Source organism: Chelonia mydas, chromosome 11 (genome assembly GCF_015237465.2).
Source record: "Chelonia mydas isolate rCheMyd1 chromosome 11, rCheMyd1.pri.v2, whole genome shotgun sequence".
In the NCBI taxonomy this organism is placed as follows: Eukaryota; Metazoa; Chordata; order Testudines; family Cheloniidae; genus Chelonia; species Chelonia mydas.
The window spans coordinates 75,862,704-75,889,882 of NC_051251.2; the positions used below are offsets into that span (position 1 = coordinate 75,862,704).

General features: G+C 48.8%; 3 protein-coding genes across 3 annotated transcripts; 1 reads left to right on the top strand and 2 right to left on the bottom strand.

Annotated features, from left to right (window-relative positions):
- LOC102946256 (zinc finger protein 501) lies at window positions 1-21,931 on the bottom strand. The gene is made up of 4 exons (XM_037912386.2): window positions 21,920-21,931; window positions 14,410-14,536; window positions 3,275-3,364; window positions 1-2,945 (listed from the first exon to the last, which is right to left on the bottom strand). Exons 3-4 carry the CDS (start codon window positions 3,333-3,335, stop codon window positions 1,807-1,809), a joined length of 1,200 nt encoding a protein of 399 aa, XP_037768314.1. The 5' UTR covers window positions 3,336-3,364; window positions 14,410-14,536; window positions 21,920-21,931; the 3' UTR covers window positions 1-1,806.
- On the bottom strand, window positions 13,073-27,179 carry LOC119567339 (zinc finger protein 664). Its single transcript, XM_037912383.2, has 3 exons — window positions 26,727-27,179; window positions 24,394-25,733; window positions 13,073-22,071 (listed from the first exon to the last, which is right to left on the bottom strand). Exons 2-3 carry the CDS (start codon window positions 25,587-25,589, stop codon window positions 21,933-21,935), a joined length of 1,335 nt encoding a protein of 444 aa, XP_037768311.1. The 5' UTR covers window positions 25,590-25,733; window positions 26,727-27,179; the 3' UTR covers window positions 13,073-21,932.
- On the top strand, window positions 17,967-18,989 carry LOC102944459 (zinc finger and SCAN domain-containing protein 2). Its single transcript, XM_027828984.2, has one exon. It carries the CDS (start codon window positions 17,967-17,969, stop codon window positions 18,987-18,989), a length of 1,023 nt encoding a protein of 340 aa, XP_027684785.2.

Consider the following 27,179-nt stretch of genomic DNA (forward strand, 5'->3'; position numbering starts at 1 on the left):
TATGGTAAATGTATCCATTTATTAGCCAAAACAGAATTTCAAAAGCAACTAAGAAATTACAGAAGGTCAAATAAAGCTGGTTAGGTGATAGTGTTGACAGTGTTTAAAAGAATGAATTAAACATGGGATGTTACAGTTGACCAAGAAATAAGAACTGAGAGAGGGTTGGGGTTGCACCTTCATGTAGCCAGGGGAGGGGCTATGGCCATGAGGTGCAAGCACCACCCTCTACAGGTACCGGTAGGCAAATTTCTCAGGCTCCAGTCTGCTGGGTCCACACACACCTATGTGGAATACACGGCTGCATCTATCTGAAGAAGAAGATTTAACTATAGTGATACCAACTCTTAAAAACGTAATGCAGCTCTCATTATATTTCGTGTTTTCCAGCCCCAGCTGCTAGAATCAAGAGACTGAATAAGAAGCTCAACTTTCTTTTCTTTCCTTTTTTTTAAGGGAGATTCTAGCCCTCGTGGTTGCAGGGAAAAGTCTGAAAACATGAAGCACGTGCACGCTAAAGACTCAGAAACCAGAAGAAATAAAAAACTTCAAATGTATTATTTTTAAAACACCACTGGATTTTTAAGCCAAATTTCATGTTTTGGGGGCTGGACTCATGATCTTTGCACGCTTGGGGTTGGCAAGGCTGCACTGAGGGCTTGTACCCCTTTAACCTAAGGTGGGAACTTAAGCTCTTTCAGTTAAAACTCTGCACATCCCTGTGTAGATATGCTTATTTCAATTTAAGAGTGGCTCTTTTTGATTAAGCTTAAAACTGCTCCCAATCAATCTGTTACGTGGGTTTTGTTGGCAAAAGTTTTTCTGCTTTTGTTTTATTCTTCTGCCTGAGATTTGTTCCTCCCTGGCACTGGAATGAGGGTGTGACAATTAAAAGTACTAGCTTGAAAACGGAATGAACCGACTGCAGACTCTGCTCAGACAGCATTAGGATGAGACACAGGTCTCCATTTCCTGTCCCCTAACACCCTGTTGCTTTCTGCAGGGCTCTCCTCAGCAGCAGGGCTAGCATGTCATCATGAATGGTGTGGGACGCACAGACCAGTCAGGACAGGATTTCCAGGAGCTTGCCAGGGCGAAAGGCAGAAAATGGGGGTTGGCTCCATTGGCAATTCAAGGCACTTTCAGGAAAGTGATGTAGGTGGCCCCAGATGACCCTGGGCACCCATGTGGGAGAGAGAAGGCAAGGAGCAGGGAGAGAATGGAGGGTAGATTCGATAATCGGCAGCATACATAGAGACCCCCATAGTTCAGGCTGCCCGACACATCCATTCTGGGCACTGAATGAGGCAGGAGCCCTGCGGGGAAAAATGGTACGTGACAGTGTAAATTAAAACTGTACCAGAATGTATTTGCACAATGTATTTCCATGAGTGGCCAGGATTAAAGTTGTTTGGGCAAAATCAAGCTCCAGTTCTGGATCAGTTTGAGAGCCCAGCCCAGCCCAGCCCAGGTCTGGGGGTGGGTGGCGATAGGTGTTCTGAGTTAGTTTAGGGCCTGAGCCATGTAGCTTTCTCCCACCTGAGGAAAAAGGGGCTCCTGGGGGGATTTTCCTCTCTCCTCCCATGTTGACAAGAGACAGAGGGCTTGGCAGCTTTGCAGCTGGGGATGCACCAGTTAAAGAGGAGATGAGGCGGGCTTCTTCTCCTCTGCCTAGGACTTGCTAGAGGATCACCACCAGTCATCTTAGGGGTGGCTCCCGCAGTCCGTTGACCCAACAGATGTGCAGATGGATGGTGCTGAGAAGCCAAATACCCCATGTGTTGTGGGAATGGCCATGGATGCCGTTCACTGGGGACAGCCCTGGTCAGGGCATTGTTCCTCCGCCGGGTGGTCTCTCTGATGCACATTCAGGCTGGTTTTCTTGCGGAACCCCTTCCCACACTCCGGACACGTGTAGGGCGTCTCGCCAGTGTGGGTTCTCCGGTGTGCAATAAGTGGGGAGCGCGCATAAAAGCCCTTTCCACACTCAGGACACTTGTAGGGCCTCTCTCCTGTGTGGATCCGCTGGTGGGCAAGCAGGGCGGAGCTCTGACTGAAGCCCTTCCTGCACTCGGGGCATTTGTAGGGCCGCTCCCCCGTGTGGTTCCTCTGGTGTTTGATGACGGCGGAGCTGTTTGTGTAGCTCTTCCCGCACTCGGCACAGCGGTAGGGCCTCTCACCCATGTGCAGCCGCTGGTGGGCGGTGAAGTCCGAGCTTTGCGTGAAGCCCTTCCCGCACTGGGAGCACCGGTAGGGCCGCTCCCCCGTGTGCACTCTCTGGTGCGTGGCCAGGTTGGAGCTCTGGCTGAAGCCCTTCCCGCACTGGGGGCATTCGTAGGGCTTCTCTCCCGTGTGGAACCTCTGGTGGGTGATGAGGTGGGAGCTCCGGCTGAAGCCTTTCCCGCATTCGGGGCATTGGTAGGGCTTCTCTCCCGTGTGGGTTCTCTGGTGGGTGATGAGCTGCGAGCTCTGGATGAAGCTCTTCCCACAGCTGAGGCACTGGTAGGGTTTCTCCCCAGTGTGGATGCGCCGGTGCTTAGCCAGGGTGGAGCTGACGGTGAAGCCTTTCCCGCACAAAGGACACCTGTAGGGCTTCTTGCCTGAGTGGATTCTCTGATGTCTAGTAAGACCTAAGCGCCCACGGAAACTTTTCCCACAGTCTGGACACGTGTTCTTTCCCTCTCCTGGCTGGAGTCTCTGCGGGATTGCGAGGTCATTGAGGTCACCTCCCCCAAGCGGGATGGATTTCCCCAGTCTCTTTGCCGGAGGGTTTCTTTGCTCCCTTTTGGACCTACCTGGACTCTCAGAAGCTTTGCCCTGCTCAAGAGAGCAGAAATTTCCCTTCTCTTTGGATCTTCCCAGTAACGTCCCATGAAGTTCCACTTGCTCAGGATCTCCCTGCTGAGGACTCTCCTTCTTATTCTCACTCACCGTCCCCTGACCTGCTGGGATAGAGAGAGTGAGCCAGAAGTGAGTCGCTCCCAGGATGCCTCAAACAGGGCAGGGAGGGTGCAAACCAAAATAACTGTTTGGGAGATTGAGGAATCTGGAGCAGAATCCTCCCAGCCATTCCTCCGAGGGGAGTGAGAAGGGACTGGTTCTACCACCTCGTGCCATCCAAACTCTGTGGAGGACAAGTGGCCACGAGAGGGAATTACCAGAAGGTGGCAGTCAGGATTACTGGAAAATCACAAGGATACGACACCTGCCAATAAACCCTAGCTTTCTACTCCCTCATCTCAGGTTCCTGACATCAGTCTCCCATGTGCCCTACCTGTACAGATGTTTCTTCGGTTCTCCCTTTCCAGGACCGACGGCTCTTCCCCTCGTTCCATCTGCGAGATCACATCGTAATTAGACAGTGCTGGGCGGGGGGGTGGGGGGGGAAACACATCAGGGTAAATTACATGATTGTGGAATCTCTCACAAAAACCTCCCAAGATATTATACAACAGCAGAACTCCTGAACTTGCTCTCAGAGCCATAGGGGTCCGCATTAGCCAGCCGCTGAGCCCCGGCTATGTCCAGTGCCTTTCCCCTGAACCCCACCTGGCTCTCCGCACACGCAGTATTGCCAGCCTCCAGAAACCAAAGATCAGGAGGGGTTATTTATATCAAACCCTGTTTTTCCATCTGTCTTTTGACTTTTAACTCTCCTCTGTTCCTCCGCCACTGGGGGTGTCAGAATTCCACGTGAAAAGGCAACCTTTAATGGACACAACCCATGCAAGCGACTCCATTTACCATCTCCTCAGCCCTATCATAGAGGAACTGCCACCACTTCGTATTACCCAAGTCCCCCTGCTCCCTCCTCTACCTGGGTCCCAGCAGCACAATCCAACTCGCCATTCCCTGCCTCCCATTCCCCCAGGCCCCTCTCTCTGGTCCAGGGCCATACAGGTCAGATCTGAACCCTCAGCCCTACAGCGCTCGCACAGAACGCTGCCCACATGCCCAGCCCAGAAGATTGTGGGTTTGCAGTGACTTTTTGAATCAGTGTGACAGCTCCTGCAGGGACCAAGATCCTAGACTCTCGATCAGTTTGTGAGAGTTTGAGTTGGCAACGCTGCCTTCCCCTGGCTGCAGGAAGGGGACTGTTCTCTGCACCCCCTCAGCCTCCCTCCTGCCCCCCACATTCCCTCAACTGCCCTTCTTCCCCTCTCATTTTCCCCATCCCCCTGTCATGGTGTCTCTACTGCTCCTCACAGTCCCTGTGTCTTGTCCAGCCCCTTCAACCTGTGGGCCTGGCTTCAATCCCATGGAAAACAGTGGGAGGTGGCAGTCAATTTTATGAAGGGTAGCCTCGCATTAGAAGATGGCAGCCATCTTGCAGGCTCCAGCTGCACCGATAGTAAGGGGAGATGGGCATTTTGAATAAGGGAAAAGTCATGAGTTGGCACCTTTTGTCACGTTTTCATGAGACAGGACCCCCCCAATCACCAGAGTTGTGATCAAATCACCAGAGTTGGCAATACTGGGTATGTCTCCACTTCAATCAGATGTGTGACTGCAGATCAGAGAGACATAACTAGCCCACGCTGGCACGGCTAAAAGTAGCGGTGTAGACGTGGTGACATGGGCTACTGTGCTTGTGCAACCTACAAAGACAGGAGGTAAGTCTATGCTTGTATTGGTTGCAATTTACTTATCGATTCTGTGCTACAGAACTCTCTCTGACTTAATGTATCTGGACAGGCCATGAACTCATATCCTCGCTGCAGACTACAGCTGGGTTTTCTATAGGAACCCTCTAAATACTAAAAAGTGGAAATTATAACAGGATTTGCTTTCTCTTTCTGCTTCTTAAGACTCCAGTACCAGTTTTCAACATAACACAGTTTCACAAACACAAACACACACACACACACGCAATTAGCAGTTTCAAATTTCTTTTCCCCCCATTCGTTTCTTTTTACTGAATAACACTCCAAAGACAAACCAGTACAGCACAGCAGTGACAATGAACCCTAGCTGGATTAACATCACCAACGAGAGATGCGTTACTTTCCTTAAAATGAAGAATATAGCATAGAGCCTACACCCAAAAAAATTTATATTTAAACCTGGCAAAATAAGGGACATTGGGACTTTTGTCAAACAAAGATTATCTACTTTCATGCAGGCTCGGCCTAGGTATTATACTGACAACTAGATCAAACATTTGGCTGCCTGGAGAGTAGGAGTAAGAGCCTGACTCAGACACCAAGAAATCCCAGTCCGTCCGATTTGTCTGTAGCCAAGAAAACAGAGGGGGCTGGTGCCGATGGTGGAAATGGTACCGCCGGCACTGAGTACACCTCCATTGTTTGCGGTGCCGGGAGCAGTGTTGACCCCAAAGTCAGCATCGGTACCGAAGTAACTAACAGTGCTGAAGAGCAGGGCGGTGACTGATGGCACAGTAACATTGGCAGAGCCAGCCACAGGATACCGAAGAAGTTCCCGGTGCTGAGGAGGGAGCCCCGTACCAGCTGCATTTCCACTGAATGTGGAAAGGAAACACTGGGGTGTGGCGCTGACAGACCCATAGGTTCAGCAGCGTGCCCAGTCAGCAGGGCTGTAAACGATGCAAGTCTGGCAAAGTCCTGGATCAAGTCGGAGGTCAGGACAGAAAGGCAGAGGAGGTCCACTGCTGCCTGATACAGAAACAGCCAGGGCCGGCATTGCCCTCGTCAGCACCGGGGTCAATGGACACCCTGGGGTCAGAACCGGAGTCAATGGTAAGGGATCTCTGACCTCCCTGCGCAGTGCTGGGGAGCTGTTGACAAATCCTGCTCCATCCCGCACACTGGCACTCACACTGTGACAATCCACACTATTTCTGGAGGAGGGAGACGAGTCCCCATGGGAGCTGGAGTGCCCTCAGTTGGTCTCATGTGACATTTTCCATGGCATACTTGATGGGGAAGGACTCTTTGGGGAGGTGCCAGCCCCAGGACGTGAAGCAGCAGCTCTTTCCGACCCCAAAGGCGACTTCTGAGCCAACGAGGCCTTGTGCTGAAGCAGGCCGCGTGGCCTGTTCAATGAGTCTGTTTGGGGAACGAGCTGCAAACCAAACGCTGCTCCTTGCCGTGGGCCTCAGCCAGCACCGGTGTGGAGACCGCCCTTCCCGTGCCCCAAACAATGTTTCACCCCTGGGGAGAGCGTCACCCTGGAGCACTTAAACTCCAACACACACCCACTATACTAGGAGTACTAATGAACTACACGCAAGTCAAAAAAAGTCACTGAATAGAGGATTACGAGGATGAAAACCACACAGACCTCTGACTCCAGCCGTGGGCACTAAGAAGGAACTGTGGGGGGTCAGGCCCCTCATGTAGCTGGGGGACGGGCCACCCCTCTACAGATGCTGCTTGGTAAAATTCTCTGGCTCCGGCGCTCTGGGTGCGCACACAGCTAAGTGGAATACACAGCTGCATCTACTCAAGGAAGAGAAATTACTTATTTTCGTTCTTGGAATTAAAGACGTTAACATATAAATGCTGCAGACCAACCTGTAAAATTACAGGAAATTCTATTGAGAGCCGACCCACAGATTCAGTCTACATTACCCCTGGCAGCTCCATCTTCTCCTCGCTGGGCGGGGCTGCACCTACCGGTGCTCAAATGGTTGCCAGTTTTCAATCCCTGATAGAACTCACTACAGATTGGTAAGGAGCTTTGAGCTTCTAACTAAAGACACATGCCGGGGAATGTCTGCCCTTAACGAAAACTTCCACACCAGCTTCCAAGCAGCTCCTGAGCTGGTTAACAACTTCCTGCACTCCCTCTAGTGTGCTGAAATAGCAACCCCTTGTTTGCAGTCCCTTGAGCCTCTTTCAAGCCACCTTGTCTGCGAATGTTCCCTGTCAACACAGAGCAAGCAGAAACAGCAGCTGAAACTACAGCAATAAGCCTTCTGCCTGAACCCTGGAAAAGACAGGAAAGTTACGGATGTGCAGCCCACAGTTGCGCTTTTTAGCCATGCTGGCAGTGGTAAAGCTAGAGTGGGTGTAACCCACACAGCTTCTGAGTGTGGTGTCCTGTCCCATCGAGTGGCACTGAGACCCCATAGAGAGCAATTAATGAGTCTGCTCTACAGTCTTAGCTAACAGCAAGTTGGCTTTTAGCTCATGCGGTAGAGGCTCGTACACTAAGCTCCAGAGGTCCCCAGTTCGATCCTGCCCACTGATAACCAGGGTCTGTCAGCGTTAGGTGTGCCCTTACTGCAATCAAATCTCCGCCATCTGCAGATGGTGAATGTGGGAAACCTGTAAGACTGTTTGCCCTCAGTGGAATCTGTCCGCACAGCTTCAAAAACAGCTACTGAACACGTCCACTAACTCCCACACCCGCCTCTGGGCCCTTCTAACTAAAGCCCTGTCTACACTAGCACTTACGTCAGCAAAACTTTCATCGTTGGGAGTGTGAAAAAAGCCACCCCCCGAGCCACATAAGTTTTGCCGGCATAAGCACTTGTGTGCACAGCACTATGTCGGCGAGAGAGGCTCTCCTGCCGTCATAGCTACCACCGCTCGTTATGTCGACGGGAGCGCGCTCTCCCATCAGCGCAATGTGGCTACACAAGCTGTATCGGTACAGCCGTGCCGCTCTAAGTGTAGACAGTATTGACGTTTTTGGCCTGCTACCTTAGGCTTTGTCTACACTGGCCCTTTCATCGTTAAAACTTTTGTTGCTCAGGGGTGTGAAAAAACACCCCCCGAACGACAAATGTTTTAACAATGAAAAGGGCCTGCGTGGACAGTGCTTCGTTGGTGGGAGCCGCGCTCCCGTCAACGAAGCTACTGCCCTCGTTCGGGGTGCAAGGAGCTCCTGGGGACTGGTTCTGTCAGCACAGAGAGCATTTGCTGTGGTCCCAGTTTCCAGAGTCAACATTGCTGCTGGTGCTTCTGGTGCTGACAGTAATTTGCACCAATGTCTAGGGGAGAGCAGCGGGGCTGAGGGAGGGGTGGGGGGTGGTCTACAATTAGGAGCATCCTGGAAGCTGGGTCTGAAGCGGGGCTACGGAACTGTCACCGTCACCAAAGGGTGTAACACGCACACAGCACAAATGTGACAGTCTGGGGTCGTTGTGATGGTCACTGCAGCAGGGGAACTGAGCAGCAGATTCTTGGGTTAGGTGCCAGTGACCTTCGAAAAGGAGGCTGTGTATCCAACCGAGGGCCCTGTCACAGGAGAATGAGGGGATGCTGAGCTCACAGGATGAGGGCTTGTTTTCCCTCATTCGTTAAAAGCTGTGAGGTCCATGAAGTGCCCAGTCTGGCATTAGCCCAGGGTTTTTCCTGCTCTATAGGATTTCTGGTGCATTAAGGCCTATCATCCCCAGAACCCACCCGAGAGGGATAGTCACCTCCACACCCAATCACAGAGAGGTTCAGGATCTCCAGGGGGTTCTCTGATCTCCCCATCCCCGGAGCTGCTAATAGGGAAATTTACTTTGTCCATGTTCATTCATACACAGATAGAATCCCCTCATTTCTGGCTTCATGCTCTGAGCTACTCAGGTATCTCTGCAGGTTTAGCAATGACCAAGTGCTTGAATGCTTGCACTGTGACTGGGATCCAGGCCCCAGTGTGTGTGGAGGGCCCTGAATCTTTCTCGGGACCACATCTCCCACCAGCTGTCAGACTTTCTCAAAGAGTTTCCATGAACTCTTTCCCATCGTTTCTGATAAAACAACCCCCAGTAAAGACAGCAGCTGGCTGTATGCTCATAGAACATCTGTATTACAATATCTGATCTCATCTGTTTTAATTAACATGCGTGGGATTTCTGATTCCTAAAGCCGATGTGACATCCCAAATGGAACAAGGGGAAGAACTCTGTGTCCCAGATCTCGAGGATCCAGAGGACAGTAAGATCCTGAGAAGTGCCAGTACAGGTGAGGAGGAAGTTAGACCAAGTCCAAACCCATCTCTAGAATTCTCACAAACCTCATCTATCTCTATGTTATAACCAGCAGTTGTCTCATGCCCATGACAGATTTCCCACAAGGCTTTGCAAGAAGTATGTAGTTCCTTCCCTTACACAATTATCGGAAATGTCATACTGGTTCAGACCCAAGGTCCATTTTGTCCAGTGTCCTGCCTCTGACAGTGGCTAGTGCCGGATGCTTCAGAGGAAGGTGTAAGACCCTACAGTCACAGATGTGACCCCACATAGGTCTCATCCTGGTCTCTAATACTTAGAGATTGTTTTAAGCCCTGAAGCAAAAGGCTTCTCCCTTCGCAAATGTCTGTTAACTTTCATTACAACTCTGGATATTCCTGTTATCTGTATAAATGTCCACTGAATCTGAATCTTGCTAAGTACTTTGCCTTGATGACTTCCTGTGGCAGAGAGTTCCACCTCTAATTTCTAAGGTAACAAACCCAATCGTTTCAATCTCTCTTTATAAGAGTTTTTCCAGCCTCTGCATATTTCTCATTGCCTATCTATATTCTGCCCTTCAGCAGGGGCAGTGCAGCTGAGAAAGGCAGGAGGAGAGCAGCAGCTGCCTCAGGCCTCTCCTGCACTGCTCAGCACAGAGACCACGGAGGTGTTAGGTGATGAACAGTTTTTGTTTTAAAGAGCCCAGCCTGCTCCTTGGGACTTTGATCAGGACTGCGCCAACCCAGGGCTGGGTTTACAAACCCAAGCAATTTGAGATAGTTGGCAAGTATAAGGACAGGCATGTCTCCGGCTTTGATCAACCTGATGACTGTGAGCAGCATGGGTAATTTTGTCTAATCTCTCTCCATGTTTATAACACACACATCACACAATACCGGGGCGATCAGATCTTTTAGTTCTGCAGCCACCTGACAAACTGCTGTGATTTTGCTCCATGGACCACTTCACCTGCTCTTTGCTCACTCATCCTTCTCTGCCAGGGCTCTTTACAACCATCCTTGCCTCTAAGCAACTTTCTAACAGTTGCTGCTTTCAGTGAAAGAGAGGCCATCACAAAAATATTTCCTTCCATTGCTCCTGGATAAAACATACAGCAGCTCAGGAGAAAAAGAAGGATTAGAAACGCCCCTGCTCTGAAGTGCAGTACCAGTGATACTCATGCCTGAACAGGTGACAGGTTCAAAGTCTGATATAGCACATGTGGAGTGTCAACTGCTGCTGGATCCCACTGAGAACCTTGCTGTTTGTGGACCCTTATAGGAACGTAGGGCCTGCCAGACTGGCTCAGACCTGTACCCCATCTATCCCAGCATCTTGGTTCTGACGGTGGCTGGTGCAGATGCTCCAGCAGAAGATGCAAGAATCTCCGTAGTGGACAATGATGTGATAATCTGCCTGCATGGGAACTTTCTTCTGAAACCCAGTGAGTGGTTGGCATTTGCCGTGAAGACTGAGGGTTTCAACCCCATTTAATAAACCTCCAATAACCTTTAATAAATCTCTTGACTCATGTAACTGGATGGTCTTGATATTAGGATTAATGGCTCCTCTCCCGAGTTTGCTTTCTACTCCAAACCCCAGTGAAATTCTTTTGCTGAAGGACCCTACCTACAACCTTAGCTCCGTTTAGACATTGTCACGAATAGCTACAGCGTGCATTGAGATCCCTGCATGGGAGATGCTAGAGAAGAGCAAAGCATTGTGCTCCTGTGAAAAGTCCCTTGGATTTTAATAGCCATTCAGGGCCTCACATGGCAACAAGGGAGGAGGGGCACACGTAACCCAGGCCATAAAATCATAACACTCACTGAGGACAAAGTCTCAGAAGAACATACTATGAGAAGCCGTTCTGGAACAAAAGCTCTGTGGGTCATATTTTTACCATTGCATTATAAAACTGGTGAAGTCCAGGGACTTCTCCAAACTCACAACATCCACTCCCAGAGATGGGGGAGAGAGGAAGGTTTATGACAGCCCTGAACCAAAAATTACTCATCTGAGAAAAAATAGGTATGAAGGGAGCAAAGACAGGGATGTTGGGAAGTTGGCATCCTTTGGGTGCCTTAGCTGTGAGTTCCCAACCTTCCTAATGTTTGTTTCTTTTAACTGCAATCTGAAGTCTGAATTTTCTGCCTCTCTAGTGAGTGCTATTTTGATAACTGCGATGTAATAACACAGTGGTATGAATTCTCAGCCTTAACTCCAGCTTAGTTTTTGTCTGTGAATTCTTACTAGTGTTTAATCTTTTCCTTTTATCTAATGGCGCATCAGTCTCTCTCCAGTTGCTTGCACGATTCCTTCAGCTTTGATTTTATTGCCTGCCGTGGCAAGATCCACTCACTGCAGTGTTCTTGGTTAGTTCCAAAATGAGACGTGCTGAGCTGGGTTCTGTGAACTAAGCTGTTTCTTGCTCTCCATAAAGAGTAATGTCAGCCAAATGTAGTCTTTATTTTGCAAAAGCACAAGTAAAAATGGACCTTCCGCGGTGCAGGACGAGCTCTTGGAAAGACACCGATGTTTTATTTCACCAGCCCTGGTAGCCACAGACAGCAGATGTTTTGGCGCATGCGGCTGTTAGTAGCTGCCCTTCTCAATGCAAATAATGGGCCTTCTCCTGCCATTATTGCTGGTTCTACAAGTCCCAATCCTGATTTAGGCCACAGTCCAGCAAAGCACTTAAGTGTGTGGGTGACTAAGTAGAACTTGCATGCATAAAGTTAAGTACGGGCTTTGGTATGTTGCTAGAGCAAGGCCTTCCTCTGCCAGACGGAATTAGGGCCATGGAGCATGAAGAGTTGGCACTACTCCTGAAAGCCTGTCTCCAGTGAGTCCAGCAAGACAGGTGTGAGCTGGGAATCGGCTAAAGATTTACAGCAAGGTTGGATCTATCACTGGCCAACAATGGGCCTGCATTGGTTGTTTAGATACATCTCTAATGCCCCTTCACCACTTCTGCATAGCCTCAGAGGCCACTATATATTCAGGGCCAGATTTGAAATCCCATATGACCCATCCTACTTTAAAAGTGACCTGCAAAAAACCCACTCTACCACCAGCAATACATCTCCCCCTCCATCCCCGGGCTTGTCCCCTCTTTTGGTCTGTTTTGATGTATAAAGAGGGGTTTATTGGTTTTCTACATTCCCAAGGTCTGGCCCTTCCCTAGTTTTGCTGGGAAACCTGCTGGATATTTCAGACCCTGGCTCTCATGAGCTCCTTAATTGATGGGGTGTTTAATCTTTAACAAAGATTCCTTTATCCAAAATGTTCATTCATCACTAGAGTTAAATTGTGTGTTAAAAACAAAAAAGAAAGCGTTTAAACAGTTTGACTAAAAAGCCTTTCCCCTCTCACCTGCTCTCCTCTTGGCTTGTGTGATATCACTGTCTGAAGCACTCTTTAGTCACCGTCTTTCACTTTTTTGCAAAGGAAAGCTACAAGGTGGTCTTATGAGCAATGGTTTGCACACCTCTGCAGACTTGGTTGCTCTGCAGTCAGAAATGAAATTGTTCTCGTAACAGCTCGGTAATGCAGCCACAGGCCGCCCCCGCTAGACTTGCACAGGCTGTACACTGACACAAAGGAAGGCACTGTTAGTGTCAGCTGTCCAGTCCAGCATATGGAACAAGCGTCAACGACATTGTGAGGTTTCATTATAGCCTGGGTTTAATATTAACTAGTGCCGGGGCACTGCAACCTGCTTCTCCAAACTTTATTACAGCTCAGACCTAACTGGCTCCTTCCAGCAGGACTAAACCCACTGAGGCATTTTGAAACCCTCCCAGTACCAGAATCTCTGAAAGAGTAGAATCAGAAGCTCATTTTGGCGTATCCCTCTGACATGTTCCCTAGGACAGTATATTCCCTTAGTTACTAGGCAGTGGAAAGCAACTGGTTTTTCCTCTCTCTTTCTCACCTTATTTAAAGGAAAGTAAATCTCCCCAGCGATGATGCAGTAAATGGACCTAGACGAGTCTGGGAACTTTAACAAAAGCCGCCACGTAAGCAAAATATAACCCTCTCCCTTTAAGAGCTTTCAGATCCCTATACCACAGGGAAAAGTGGCAGAAACTCCATGAAGTCCACTAGGGCTGTGGTTCGTAACCAGGGGTACGTGGTGTTGAAATGGCTCTTTTAACGACCCACAGCTGGGCAGGTGTTTACCGATACCAGTGCGAATTCGGAAACCAATATGTTTAATGCACAGTCAGTTATTTGAGAGAGAATCACACAAGCAGCTAAGGTTACATGGTATACATTCTTTTCCATAAGCCTCAGTTCCCCAAGCATAAACCCTCAGTAACTATATTGGCCTTACACAGTATCCTGATTGGCCAACAAAGCAGGTATAACTACCAGCTCTAGATGGAGACTTCTTTTCTTCTCTTCTTTCCCCTCTCAGGCACTTGGTCTGTCCCTTGAAGCAGGGCCTTGGTTACCCTGACGACTTCTGGTTCTAAGGTCTTGAAAAGGTCCCTCAAGGTGGGGTTTTGGTTACCCCGATGACTTCTGTCTCACAGTCTCAAACCTCTTCGTATATTAATTGGGGACTTAATCTGACTCATTTACTTTGCTTAGCACTTATATATCTTTTTGTTCTCAAAGGAGCCACATGTTCCAGAATTGTGCCTAGGTGTTTTATTACTGGTTTACTTCATAATTTTGGAAGGGATTGCAAAGCAGACACACAGACCAAAGCTCAGCCATAGTTTACTCTCTCATAAATCATTCACTTAAGCTCTTAGAATGACCCTTTTTGGATAACCTCACACTGACCCATGTCAGCCATGTCACCAGGCTCACTGATCGCATGATCTTACGTGTTCTTTACTTTGTGAGCGGGTTCACTGCTGAAATATTCCCGAATTCGGGGTTAAAACACACATGCCCATTGAGCCGTTGTTAACCACTCCAGTGCAGTTTCAGCACTTCCAGTAGTATTCCACTCCATTTATCAAATGCTAAGAAAGTTCTGCTCCCAGAATCCTCTAGCCACACCGAACTTATGCTTGCCACATTCATATATATCAGTCACAGCAATTCATAATAACTTGGCACAGTCTCAACATGTGTGCCCATGGGGGTATGCAGAGGTTTCCCAGGGGTACCTCAACTCAGCTAGATATTTGCCTAGTTTTACAACAGGCTACAGAAAAAGCACTAACGCAGTCAGTACAAACGAAAAGGTCATACAATGACTTGTTTATACTGTTCTGTATACTATACACTGAAATGTAAGTAAAATATTTATATTCCAATGGATTTATTTTATAACTACATGAGAAAGGAAGCCATTGGTCAGTAACAGTGTGCTGTGACACTTTTGTATTGTTATGTCTAATTTTGTAAGCAAGCGGTTTTAAAATGAGGTGAAACTTGGGGGTACACAAGACAAAGCAGACTCCTGAAAGGGGCACAGTCGTCTGGAAAGGCTGAGAGCCACTACATGCAACAGATGCTCTGACCTACAGTGATGGGCAGCAGTGTAAAACTCAGATAGATGGATATTTAGTTACCTAGACAGCTTTCATTGCTCCTTCCTTCTTCTTCTGCCCCTTTAAGGCTCTCTGGCTGGGACACTTGGTCACTGTCCCATTCCTGGGAGCAGTCTCTTTCCCTGAGCTGGATCAGCTCCTGCAAGTGCTATGGGGAGAAAGAGCCTGTGTCAGTAACAGCAGCAGCTCTGGGACTTGGTAAGGAAGGGGCTTGTGCAGTCACTTCCTTTCCCTCTCTCAATTACCTGGGGTCTGTGGCTCGGGTGAATGTCTGCAGAGCCCCCGGGGCTTCTCTAGGGGCTAGATGAGGCCAGAAGACGGTGAGTGTTGCAGCCCGAGCTGGTATGGGGGACACAGGAAGGGGACGGAGTAGCTGATGGTGGCTGTAGCTCTGCACTGGGAGAAGGGGAGGGGAGGCAGGAAGTGGATGATAAGGAACAGAAGGGTCAGGGACTGGACAGCTCCTGGGTGTAATTTCCAGGCTGCAGCACAGCCACAGCGGAGACAATAACCTGCTCTCCCGGGGGAAGGGAAGACACAGGAATATGAGGGACGGAAAGGGGCAGGCGTGAATGTCCAGGTGCTCATCTGGCCCTGATAGGCTGCAGAATAGCGTCCACGTTTCACTCCCCATTGCCCTCCTCTGATGAAGATGGGAAATGGCCACAGGGGAAACGCTCAGGTAGGGGATTTCTGGGGACTGGGTGTGTCCTGCAGAGGGGAGGGGATGTAAATACACTGTGGGGCTGAAGCTGTCTGTTAAACCTGCTGGGAGGAGAGACTTGCCAAGTCACTCACTTGGTGGGACAGCCACATGCTGGCCCCACCCATCACTCCTCCCTGCTCAAATGCCATTCAGACAGTGGTGACCAAGGCCATCCTGAAACTCCTGCTTTCCGCTTCTAGGGGTACTAAGCAAGCAGCCGAGCCCCACTTCTACCCTGGCCCCACTCTGCCTCTCCTGACAGCATGGCAGGGCAAGCATTAGGGAGGTTAGTCAGACTGTGGGGAGAAGGCCGCCAGCACCCCTGCACATTCACACTGAGCCTCAGCAGCAGCTCATCCCATTCTAGGAGGGGGTTGCCAAGGCTGGGGGGTTACAGAAAAGAGGGGGCCTGGTGGGTGGGATACAACCTATGAGCTGAACAAATTGGGAGAGGGGTCATGGCGGTACAGGGAGAGTACCCCAAGGACAGGGACAGGTGAGGTGTTAAGAGAAAGGAGGAAAATGGAGATGGAAGAGACTGGCACGGAGAGAGAAAACAGATGGTGAAATAGAGGGAGATGGAGGAATGGGACTGGGAGGCAAGGCTCCCAGCAACTGTCCTGCAGCTTTCTGTCTGTAAAAATGAGTTGATACTGACCTCAGCTCCTGGGCAGGACGGTGCTGGAGAGAGAAGCTGAATCCAAATGGGTTTTCCTTGCTCATGCACCTGAACAATATGCCTGGAGGAGCTGTTGGACCCGGAGCAGCTCTGGGCGTGGCTTATTGGAACCTGACCTTTTAGGATCAGACACCTCAGGTGGGGAAATCCACAAAACTGAAGAATCTACTGCCCTGAAATGCCTGAGGCTTCTAGCCTGGGATTTAGCACCGCTGTGACTGACAGGGACTTCTGGGAATTGTTTCCCACCCCCAGATGTATATAATAGTCTGTGTAATCCCAAGAAGTGAGAGCGTGAACCTCTCAGCCCTGCTGAGGCCCAAGCCTGGGCCCTTCAACTCCTGCAAGAAGTGAGGCAGAGAAAGGGAAACAGAGGGAGCTCAGGACAAAGACAGATCTGTTCCTCTAGTGGTTAGCTGCAGCTTCCCAGTACTGGCAGCATTTACAGCTATAACAGGGAGAGGGCAGCAGATCTCTGAAGCCTGTGAAATATGAGAGAATGGAGAGGAAGTGCTGGCCTGGGGCTTCTCAGGATCAGTAGTGGGATTGTTTCAAGGGCAAAAGGTATTGAGCGGGAGACGCTTCTTTTTTCAGGTACCAGTGACCATAAAGGAAGTGGAGGACTTGTAGCACCTTAGAGACTAACCAATTTATTTGAGCATAAGCTTTCGTGGGCTACAGCTCACTTCATCGGATGTGACAGTCTATTGCACCAAAGAGCAGTAGGTGCTTTTGGACCCTCATCAGAGGGTCTTCTACAGGGACATCATGCAGGAGAATTACAAGACTCTGATCTCCCTGGGTAAGGGCTTGTTCTCCTTCACTTATGAGAAGGCTGCACTCTCTATGAAGGACATAGGTCAGTTTCTGGACAGGGATCTTCCCAAGTCCCTTAGAATTCTGGGCAATCAGCACAAAACTGTGCGAGAGAGAGAATGCCACAGTCCCACCTCTTCCTAGGGAAAAGAAGTTGCAGAAACACAATGGCAGTGCTAATTTCCCCAGAGCCAGAGCTTGCACTGAGGGAGGAGATATTATATTTATTTGTCCAGGGTCATTTATGTACATGTAATCACTGTATTTCTCCACTTCATCCTCTGAGTGTGTTCTGGACACTCTGAAGGTTTAGTAATGGGCAAGTGGCTTAATGTTTGCAGCTCAGCTGAATCACTGAGTCCTGCAATGGGTGGAGACTCAGTCTGAATCTCTCTCGGTCACATCTCACACCAGAACACTGCCTTTCCCAAAGAGACTCAGCAAACCCTTTCCCATCCATTTTGATAATACAAGCACCAGTAAAGAAAGACAGTGGGTTTAAAATCACAGAACACTTTTTGTAACCAACCTGGATCTCCCATTTTGCTTTCCACGACCAGGATTTCTGACACCTAAACCTGGCAGGATCTCCTGCACAGAACAAGGGGAAAAGCCATGGGTCCCTGGAATCAGGGGAAAGTAAGATACCAGCGATACCTGTACAGGTGAGGAGGAAAATTAAGTCAGAAACCATTACTAAGTGAAAAAAAGAGCTGAAGTCCCAACCAAGCCATTGTGAGCTCTCACGTTTGTGTTTCATCAAATTCAATACTATAAACAGCTGTTCTCTCACGTCCCTCATAGATCTCCCAGAGGTCTTTCTAGAAGCCAGTAAGCCCTCCCTTCACTCGGCCTTTGTAGAGCTGAGGATATGGGATGTTGGCACTGCAATGCTCTCTCCTCTGGAGAAGGGATTTAAAAGAAATTGGCTCCTGAATTTCAATCTGAATTAAAACAGACAAAAATCATGATGAACCCTCTGCAGTTTCCTTTCTCCCTCACACAGAGAATGAGCGGTGTCTGAGTTTTTGTTTTTTCCAGCAGATGTTTGGATCGTGAATGAGAGTGCAGAGAACCTTCAGCAGAAAGGACTTGAGCGAGGGGAACCAGATGGAACAATTTCAGGGAGATCCGAAGAGAATGTTTTCCAGAATCCTGCTCAAGAAAGAGCCCGTGAGAGTTGTAACTGCCCAGAAAGACAGTGGGTAAACTCTCCAAAAGAGAGAGAAAATCCACTCACCGTGGATGAGACCTCACAAACATCAAAGGCACCACGGTCCATCAGAGAGCTGTCGCCACAGGCAGTCAATGAACACTAAGTGTTGTGAGAAAAGGTACAGCAGGGGCTCAGGCCTCAATGGCTGCCAAAGAGCCCCGATGGGAAAGAAATCCTATCCATGTGCAGACTGTGAGAAGGTCTTCAGCTGGAGCTCAGCCCTGATCACCCACCAGAGAACCCACACGGGTGAGAGGCCCTACAAGTGCCCTGCCTGTGGGAGAGGCTTCAGCCAGAGCTGCAACCTTGTCAGACACCACCGCACCCACACTGGGGAGCGGCCCTACGAGTGTGGTGAGTGCGGGAAGAGCTTTGGCCTCAACTCCCACTTCCTCAAGCATCAGCGCACCCATGCCAAGCCCTACCCTTGTGGGGTCTGCCAGAGAGGCTTCTACAGCTCCTTGGCCTTGGGCAGGCACCAGAGAGCCCACGCACAGGAGCAGTGCTACACCTGTACAGACTGTGGGAAGAGATTTCGGGTGCGCTCGGCACTAGCCCAGCACCGCAGGACGCACACAGGTGAGAGGCCCTTCCAGTGCTCCAACTGTGGGAAGGGCTTCAGCCAGAGCTCCAACCTGCTCACGCATCAGCGCGTCCACACTGGGGAGCGGCCCTTCCACTGCACTGAGTGTGGGAAACGCTTCGCTGTCAGCTCCCACCTCAGCACTCACCAGAGGAACCATCACGCGGAGCGGCCCTGCCAGTGCACTGCCTGCGGAAAAGGCTTCGCCAACCCTGCCAAGCTACTTGCCCACCAGAGACGCCACACGGGGGAGCGGCCCTTCCAGTGCCCCGAGTGCAGAAAGTGCTTCAGTGACAGCTCCCTCCTGGTGAAACACCAGCGTATCCACACTGGGGAGCGGCCCTTCCAGTGCCCCGAGTGCGGGAAGAGCTTCAACCGGAACCTGACCCTACTCAGACACCGGAGAGTGCACACCGGGGAGAGGCCCTATATCTGCCCTGCCTGCGGGAAGGGCTTCAGCCAGAGCTCCCACCTCATCACTCACCAGAGAGTGCACACAGGGGAGCAGCCCTACAAATGCCCCACCTGCGGGAAGGCCTTCAGCCAGAACTCCAACCTGATCCGGCACCAGAGGAACCACAAGCACCAGGGCACACTGTAATCAGCTCATCAGCACTGGCCTCACACAAGCAAAACCTGCACAGGCACGCTTTGTGGCAAAAGCTTCAAACAGAGCTCAGACCTTACAAGGAAACAGGGAAGCCACGTGGGGAAGGAAGCAACGGCTGTCAAACAAATCAAGTCCTACCATTTGAATAGTGCCGAGGAAGTGCTGAAAGCAGGAAGCGGTGCACTGTAGGGAAGTGATTGCTTGGTGATATTTTTGGATAGAGTAGAAGGAGAAACAAGGTGACAAAAAGAGGGGGATAAATCTGATAAATCTACAGGCATTTGAAAGGGATACATACCAAGGGCAAGGAGAACTTATTTAGGGTTGCACAACAGATGCAGCTAACAGCAGCCGGATGAAATTAAAAGGAGAAGCATTTTTTAAAAAAGTTCTTGACAGGACTATGTATTATTGAGCAGTTGGATATTATCCCCAGAAAGCAATGGTAGCTTCCTCATTTGGGACTTTTTGAAATGTGTTTTTCAGGTTAATATACTAGAGGGAGACAGGGAGATGGATCAGATGAATTAATGAATCCTTTCTACCTCTCATGTCTCTGATTCTCTCAAAGGAGGGAACAAAGGCAAAGTTGCTAAAAACTATGGTGGTAAAGGAAGGTGAATTTGTTTTAATCTCAAGTCTATTGAATGACCCAACCTATCCTTAAAATATGTTATTTACTGATACTGGATACATGATTCCTGCCATCCTTCTCTCCAGAACAATAGGGTAAACCATCTTGTTTAGACAGTTTTACTAACCTATTTAATGCTGGTATTTTTATTGTAAAGCTAAGTGAGATCAGAGACCAGAACAGAATGCAAATAAGTTTCTCTACCTCTCTAAGAGGAGTAAGAATTTAAGGCTTCCCAATTTTAAGCCCAGATATGCAAATTAGACGGAACTTGTTGCAGAAAGGAAGGTATCTGAGGACTAAAGCCACAGACATTACAGTCCTTACCTTGCCGAGAGGAGCATTATCTATCAACAAAATCATACGTTAACTGGAAAGGAGAAATAATTGGACAAAATTACAGCAAAAATATGTGGATTGTGAGTGGTATAAAAAGGACTTTCCATACAAATTGCAGAGATTGAAAAAGAAACATTAACATAGAAGCAGTTTGGTTCACTGATACTATTTTGTAATTCTCTTCAGTTAGTTCTGTCTTTTCAAACGTTTCCACTACTTTCTGCACTGTGATTTTACTATCTGAATTGTTGCTGTACATCTTAGCTCTTCCCCCGACTCCTCAAAGGCAGACCAAGTATTTTTAGGACTAAGAACCCTCCCCTTTTACTAAAGCAGCCTAGACATGAAATTATCAGCACCCGTAGAGGGTTTCTTATTTATGCACATTAATATCCGATGAAGTGAGCTGTAGCTCACGAAAGCTTATGCTCAAATAAATTTGTTAGTCTCTAAGGGGCCACAAGTCCTCCTTTTCTTTTTGTCTTGTATCGGTATCCTGATAGCATACTTACAAAAATGCATTGTTTTGTTCACCGTTAATGGTATGTGCACTCAGGAGAGAGCCAAAGGAAAGCTATGAATTTGTATGTTGACAGCAACAAAATGAATCTGGAAAGGATTAAATCCATACATCTGTTGGTCCCTCATTCTCCTAGGCTGGTATTTGCTGTTTGCTCCAATTTAAGTGTTCATTCCAGCAGCACAGTGTCCCCCACTGTAAAGAGCCACTGAGACTGCTAGAGATGCATGTCACTGGGCTTTCAGTTTGTAAACCATTCCAATCTCAGGCATGTTACTAGAATGTTTTAAGGCAGTGGTTCCCAAACTTTAACAGCCTGCGAACCCCTTTCACTAAATTGTGAAATCTTGTGAACCCCCTCCTAAAAATGAATATTTCCAGGGATTTAAGTTAAAATTTCCTCTGCACTCCATGGGGCTTTTGCTGCTGGACCCTGTTGACCGCCCCGGTCAACTGAGCTCCACTGAGCTCGGGCTGCAGGTCCCGCTGACCGCCGGGGCTCGGGGTGCCAGCCCCAACTGCTCGGCCCCGCTCTCCCTGGGGCTTGGGCTGCCAGCCCTGCGTGGAACACTGGGGTTCGGGTGGCTGGCTCCCCTGCTGACTGGGTCAGGGCTCGGGCTGCCAGCCCCAACTGCCTGGCCCCGCTCTCCCTGGGGCTTGGGCTGCCAGCCCTGCAACTGGGTCCCACCTTCTGCCTCTAATGCCGAAGGTCCTCTGGCCGCCATTAGTGAAATTTTTCTGGCGAACCCCCTGTAATGTTCTGCGAACCCCAGTTTGGGAACCACTGTTTTAAGGGAAACAAGGTCTTTTATTAATATTATTTAGCCAAGTTCCTTTACAATGAAACACAAACCACAATTTTTTTAGTGCCTGATGAGTGAATCAGAGGAGCATTATGATGAATGAGACTGACCAAGCATGTGACACTTTGGACATCTGAATCCTACTTTGGTGGGAAACTACTCTACTGTAAATAACCCCATTACTATTTTCTCAGCAAACGGCTCAGATAAGGGGCTAGGATAAGGGCCATGTGTCAGGGCTGACCCAATCTCTTCTAAACACACAAATGATTACAGAAAGCAGGTGAATCTGTTCCATGGGGAAGGTGGCACTTCATCAAAAAAGCTTTCCCAGCTCCAACAGGGAAAACATTACCCTCCTAAAAAAAACCCCAAATCATTGCACCATTGGATGGATCTTGAAATTCATGAGTAATTAGAATCAGGTACTATAAGTTACTTCAGTATGGAAAGTTACTTTCATTTTTGGGAGGGAGGCGACACAAAAACAATTTTTTCTGCTTCCTTTCTGTGCATTAGGCTGAAAAATACAGGGATTGGCATTATTTCCGTTAATCACATTTTTGAACTTGCTCTCTCCTAAGAGTTATATTTCAATCTACATGATTTGCCCAGCCTTACTTACATTAGTGTAACATTCAGGGCATAACAGAGCATACTTTCATTTTTCCACTCTGAAATACTCCTGGAACTTGTTTTTTTAATTTACAATTTCTGGGTCGATCCTGCATCCTGGGCTTCCGGTCACTGGGAGAAGACAGCTGACAGAGCAGGAAACTGAAAAAGCAAAAGGGGAAGATTAAAAAAGAAAAGGGGCGGGGGTGGAGATGTAAAATGGAAATAAATAAGCACAAAGGAGCAACATGGAGGGAATAAGATAGCCCTTAAAAAGTTTCTTTCGTCATCATCTTTGAATTCTGAATGGAAGTACACTACGTTGCAAGAAAGAACACAGAGTGCCAATGACTTCTACATTTTGTAAGGGGAATATCACAACTAGCAGAGAAATATTATACAGCTAGCTAAAACAATTTAAAAGTTTTAAAGGAAGCTAAACTACTAGTGATTTCCATTTTACTTTGGGCAGCAAATAGTTTAGGGTAAAATCAGAAATGTCAGGATGGACAAATAGACAGCCATATATAGTGGTTATTTTAATAGGCATATTGAAGTACAAAAAGATAAACTCTACTTGTATGGCACTGCTCCATCACACGACTGCAGATATATCCCAGTGAGTCTGGTCCCTCTCAAAGAACATTACAGTTCACAACAGAATGAATCTAAAGTCTGTAGCAAAAGTTTGCATTATAAGTTACGATGACAATAAACTCTGACTTATATCAGAAGTTCTATTTGTCTGTTTGAATACTGCAAGTGTACAACTCAGCTATATAAAAATATCAGGTCTGCGAAAGACTTTTTGTACCTCAGGTCATCCACTGTACAGTAAATTCTGAAGACAAGTCAAAGGATTCTTTCATCAGTTTTGTTAACTGTGAACGTGCTGTTAAATTGAATTCAATTCTCCCACAGCGTAATTCATCTGACTCAATTCTTTGATATATTTACAATGCATAAGTTTTCATTCCAACTGCAACAGTACATTTTTGGCCTAAAAACATGGAGTTGTGAGTATGCAACAGAGAACCAAAGACACATGCCTTTCTAAATATATCCTTAAAGTGCAAAATGTGTGTTTCCACACAACGGCATGAAAATATAGTTAGTCTGAGAAAGTCAATGCACTCAATATAGAAAATAGGAACATGCATTTAAACATGCTCAAAGTATGGAAACGATTTCTTCCTTTTTTTCCTGGCATAAGTGACTTTTTGTGTAATAATAAGTGATAAGTAAACATTTAAAGTAGGTTCTATAAGAGTGTTGCTAAAATGATTTAAAGCTTACAGGAACTTAGGACGAAGCCCTGGTTTAAGAAGAGCTATGCTGTCATAAAGGCACCACATTTTCCCCTGCTGTTTTTGTTTACTTTAAAAATATGTTTAGCGCTCCTCAGAATCTGTAGAGTGTCATCTCAGTTCTGTTAAAGATGATCTCTCGGCCATATTTAACATGAAATCCCATAATGACCACAGTCAAATCAAGTTATTTCCAAGTTTTCCCAATGTAATAGGTTCAGTAACCAAGACAGCAATACGTTAATAGTATACTTGATTTGGCCAAACAACGTCAGAGATTAGAATCTCTCTCCACCAACAAATTTTCTGTTCTGAAAAGCTTAAATTAAAAAAAAAATTTTTTACTCTTTCAGCTTTGATACAAAATGATGTTCTGGAAGTTCAAAATTGTTCAAAGTAACCTGAATTACAGATTCGCCCCACTTGCCTTATTTATTTTCTGAAATGAAAAAAGGCTGATCTCCAACATCACACAGTAAGACCTGCCACTCTTCAAACCTATCTCACTCAGGGCACCAAGCCGTGCTCGGATGCTGAGCAGAACTTTCCTTTCCCTTGGGAAAGTAAGAAAAAAAGGCTCAGACACTATTTTCTAGATATTTACAGTGCTTTAGAAAAAAATTGCACTTCACAGGTTAAAATTCCATTAATCTTTCCCTACCCAATTTCTGGTACCAGCGTAAGCAAAAAGTTGGACTCCAATTTGGGCAGGAATGTCACTTTCTTTAATCTTCACCCAAGGGATCTCAATTTACATCTTGCAGCCAAAGACTCCCCCCCCCCCCCTTTTTTTTTTTAAAATAATCCCTATAAAATTGAACATTTTGGCTGAATGGTAATCCTTACGACTCTAGCTTTGAAGAGGCATCCTACCTATTTAAAACAAAATAGCGAAGGATGAACTCTGTGAAACTCTATTGTAACCGTGTAACATTTTGAACACAACACTGATTGTATGGAGCATTGGGAGACTTCTTGGAGAGATGCCTGGTGTGACAAAGAAAAGTGTTTGCCTTGCACCTTTAGGATGCAGAATTCCACTTCAGAATGTTTTCTTGAACAACACTGGTGTGACACGGGGTTTTTATTTGATAGAAATTAACTCAGCCACTCCCTCCCCCATTTGGAGTGGGGACACAGGGAACCACACCCAATTTTGGTTTTAGTGATTATTTACTGCTCTCCATCTTGTTGCTGCTCTCTGTCATGCTGATGATGTTGTTCTGGGCGGTCATCTTGGTGCAGCTGTTTCTGTTCCTGCCTCTTCTTTTCAGCTAGTGCTTTTGCCCTTGTAGTCATTGCTCTGGGCCTGATGTCGCACCCCTCTTCATCCTGCTGATGCTTTTTACAATGTTTCTCAAATGTAGACATTTTGGCATAAGTCCGGTTGCAAACCATGCAATGATAGGGCCTCTCCCCACTGTGCGTTCTCATATGAAGCTGGAGATAAGAGGACCTAGAAAAAGTTCGGCTACAAACAGAACAGCGGTGAGGTTCACGGGCTTCATGTGTTTTTAGGTGCTGTTTGAGAGATGAGGCCTGCTTAAAGGCCTTACTGCATGTGGTACATTTGAAATTCCTCTCCCCAGACTCAAGGAGCTGATGCGACATGAGGTGAGCGGAGGAACGGAAGTTTTTCCCACACTTCTCACATTTGTAGGGCCTCTCACCAGTGTGAAGGCGGATGTGCAGGATTAGTCCTGCCTTCTGTGTGAAGGCCTTCTCGCACTGGGTGCATTTGAAAGGCCTCTCCCCTGTGTGGACACGTCGGTGAGTCTTCAGGTGTGAGGCACGCCCAAAGTTCTTCCCACAGTCCTCACATCTGAAGGGCTTTTCCCCTGTGTGGATTGCTTTGTGCCTCACAAGGTGTGAGGACTGTAGGAAGAGCTTCCCACACACATTGCACTTGTACTTCCTCTCACCCGTGTGCGAGCGCAGATGCAGGGCCAAGTGGGAGGAGGAGATGAATTTCTTGCCGCAGAGCGGGCAAGTGTGGGGTCGCTCGCCAGTGTGAATGCGTTTGTGCAGTACCAGGCCAGAGGACAGAGCAAAGGTCTTCCCACACATGGGACACTTGTAAGGCTTCTCTCCTGTGTGAACGCGCTGGTGCTTCACCAGAGCTGATGTCTGCGCAAAGGTCTTTCCACAGAGCTCGCAGCGATACGGTCGCTCCGCAGCGTGAGACATCTCATGAAGCTCCAGCTCTGTCAGCTGGGCAAAAGACCTGCCACATTCAGAGCATTTAAATGGTTTGCTAATGAGAACTGATTTGCTGGGTGGATTGTTTGTTGATAAGTTACTAGTCATGGAGCTATTAATAACAGAACTACTGGGTACCATTGTTGGTAACGAGAAACTTTGAGAATTCATCATTGTATCAGCTTGGCATATAACGTAATGTAATGTAACGGAACGATGGGGGGAATGGTACTTAGTCACGGAGAATCATAACAATGGTCTCCTCAATTTAAAGAGGAACAAATTTCAGCATCAGGTACACAGATGAATAGTTAATACCTGAAAGGGGAAAAAAGACGACAGAATGACATTCACCCTCACAATGCAATTCCACAAAACAATTTGATGTAAAGTGAGCCAATGCTAAGCGCTGTCATTGTCTCATGGTGTTTCTCTGCTTTCTGCTTGTGATCTACTGCGCCATGGTGTCTCAGTCTTCTGTGTTTGGGTTTGGTCCTTGTTTTAAATTAAGGTGCCTCTGCGGCTACCAAATCAAGAATGGGTCTGTGTACAATTTTCAAAAATACCTACGCGATTCAAGTAGCCTAAGCCTCATCCTGAACAGTGACACAGGCACTTTGGCGCTTTCCTCACCCCCTTGTTGTTACACGTTTCTCTAGCTGCCCAGTGACCACGGGCAGGAACAGAGGCTGCCTGGTCAGACACGCAGAGTTGATGATTAAGACTAAGAGGAGGTCGCAGAATCGATGACATTCCCCGCTTCAGCCTCAGGGCAGCGGGGCTGGGGCTGTCAGCCAGCCAGACCCCTCCCGCCCCCCGCCGCCGCGGGCGCCAAAGCGGGACCCTGGAGCTCCCAGCCGGAGTGGCGGTGGGTGCCGGACCCCCGCTCCCTCCCCAGGGCTCGGGCGCAGCCCCCTTGTGTGGCGATTGTTTTCAGTCAGAGGCAGGGACGGGTCAGGGGCGTCCCTGACTGTGTGTTTATTGCCCTGACCCGTCCCTGACTTTGACTGAAAACAACAGCGACAAACCCTTAGCCTGACTGGTGAGGCGGAGCAGCCCCGGCCCGCCGGTCGCTCAGTGAGGAGCAGCCTGCCGGGCCGGGCCGGGCCGGGGCCGCCACCCGCCGCAGGACACGGGCGCGGGCCCTGAGGGCGGAGTAGGAGCCCCGGGGGCTGACAGCGCCGGGCTGCCCGGCCAGGCAGCCGCGGGCTCCTCGCCCCGCGCCCGGGCGACACTCGCCCCCCGCCCCGCGCGGCCCGGCAGCAGGAAAGGGCCGCGCCGCACCGCACCGCGCCCCACAACCGCTATTACCCGGCAGCGGCAGCTTCCCAGACTGGCTTCCACGCCCCGGAAACGATCCCTGCGACCCGGAAACACAGCGCCGGCGCCCGCGCCGCCGCCCCACACTGCGCATGCGCTCCGGACGCACACGGCAGGGGTGGGAGGTGAAGGCCCCAACCACGCCCGCCGCGGAAGTCCCGTGCCCACCGTTGCCTGCCCGGACTGGAATTTGCGACACACGGGGGGTGGGAGGGGGCGAAGCTTCAGGCTGTGCCCCGCCCCCTCCGAAGCCGGCTGGGCACGTCCACCTATGGGACTGCTGCGCGGCACAGCGCACTGCAGGGCGCGGTTCCAGGCGCACGCCGCTACTGGGCACCGCGCTTTCCACGGTAGCTCGTAGGGGCCAAGACAGAGCGCGCGCTGCGCACTTGAGAATCCGCGAGGCCAGAAGCTCTGCGCCTGCGCGCAACGCTGCCCCCATCA

Bases quoted from the DNA above. Each gene is read 5' to 3' on its own strand.
- LOC102944459 (XM_027828984.2), top strand. From the start codon at position 17,967: ATGGGAAAGAAATCCTATCCATGTGCAGACTGTGAGAAGGTCTTCAGC.
- LOC102946256 (XM_037912386.2), bottom strand. From the start codon at position 3,335: ATGGAACGAGGGGAAGAGCCGTCGGTCCTGGAAAGGGAGAACCGAAGA. The intron at 2,946-3,274 runs GTAGGGCACATG...TCTCTATCCCAG, and splicing joins CCGAAGAAACATCTGTACAG to CAGGTCAGGGGACGGTGAGT.
- LOC119567339 (XM_037912383.2), bottom strand. From the start codon at position 25,589: ATGATGAATTCTCAAAGTTTCTCGTTACCAACAATGGTACCCAGTAGT. The intron at 22,072-24,393 runs GTAAATAATCAC...TTGCTTTTTCAG, and splicing joins CAGCAACAAGATGGAGAGCA to TTTCCTGCTCTGTCAGCTGT.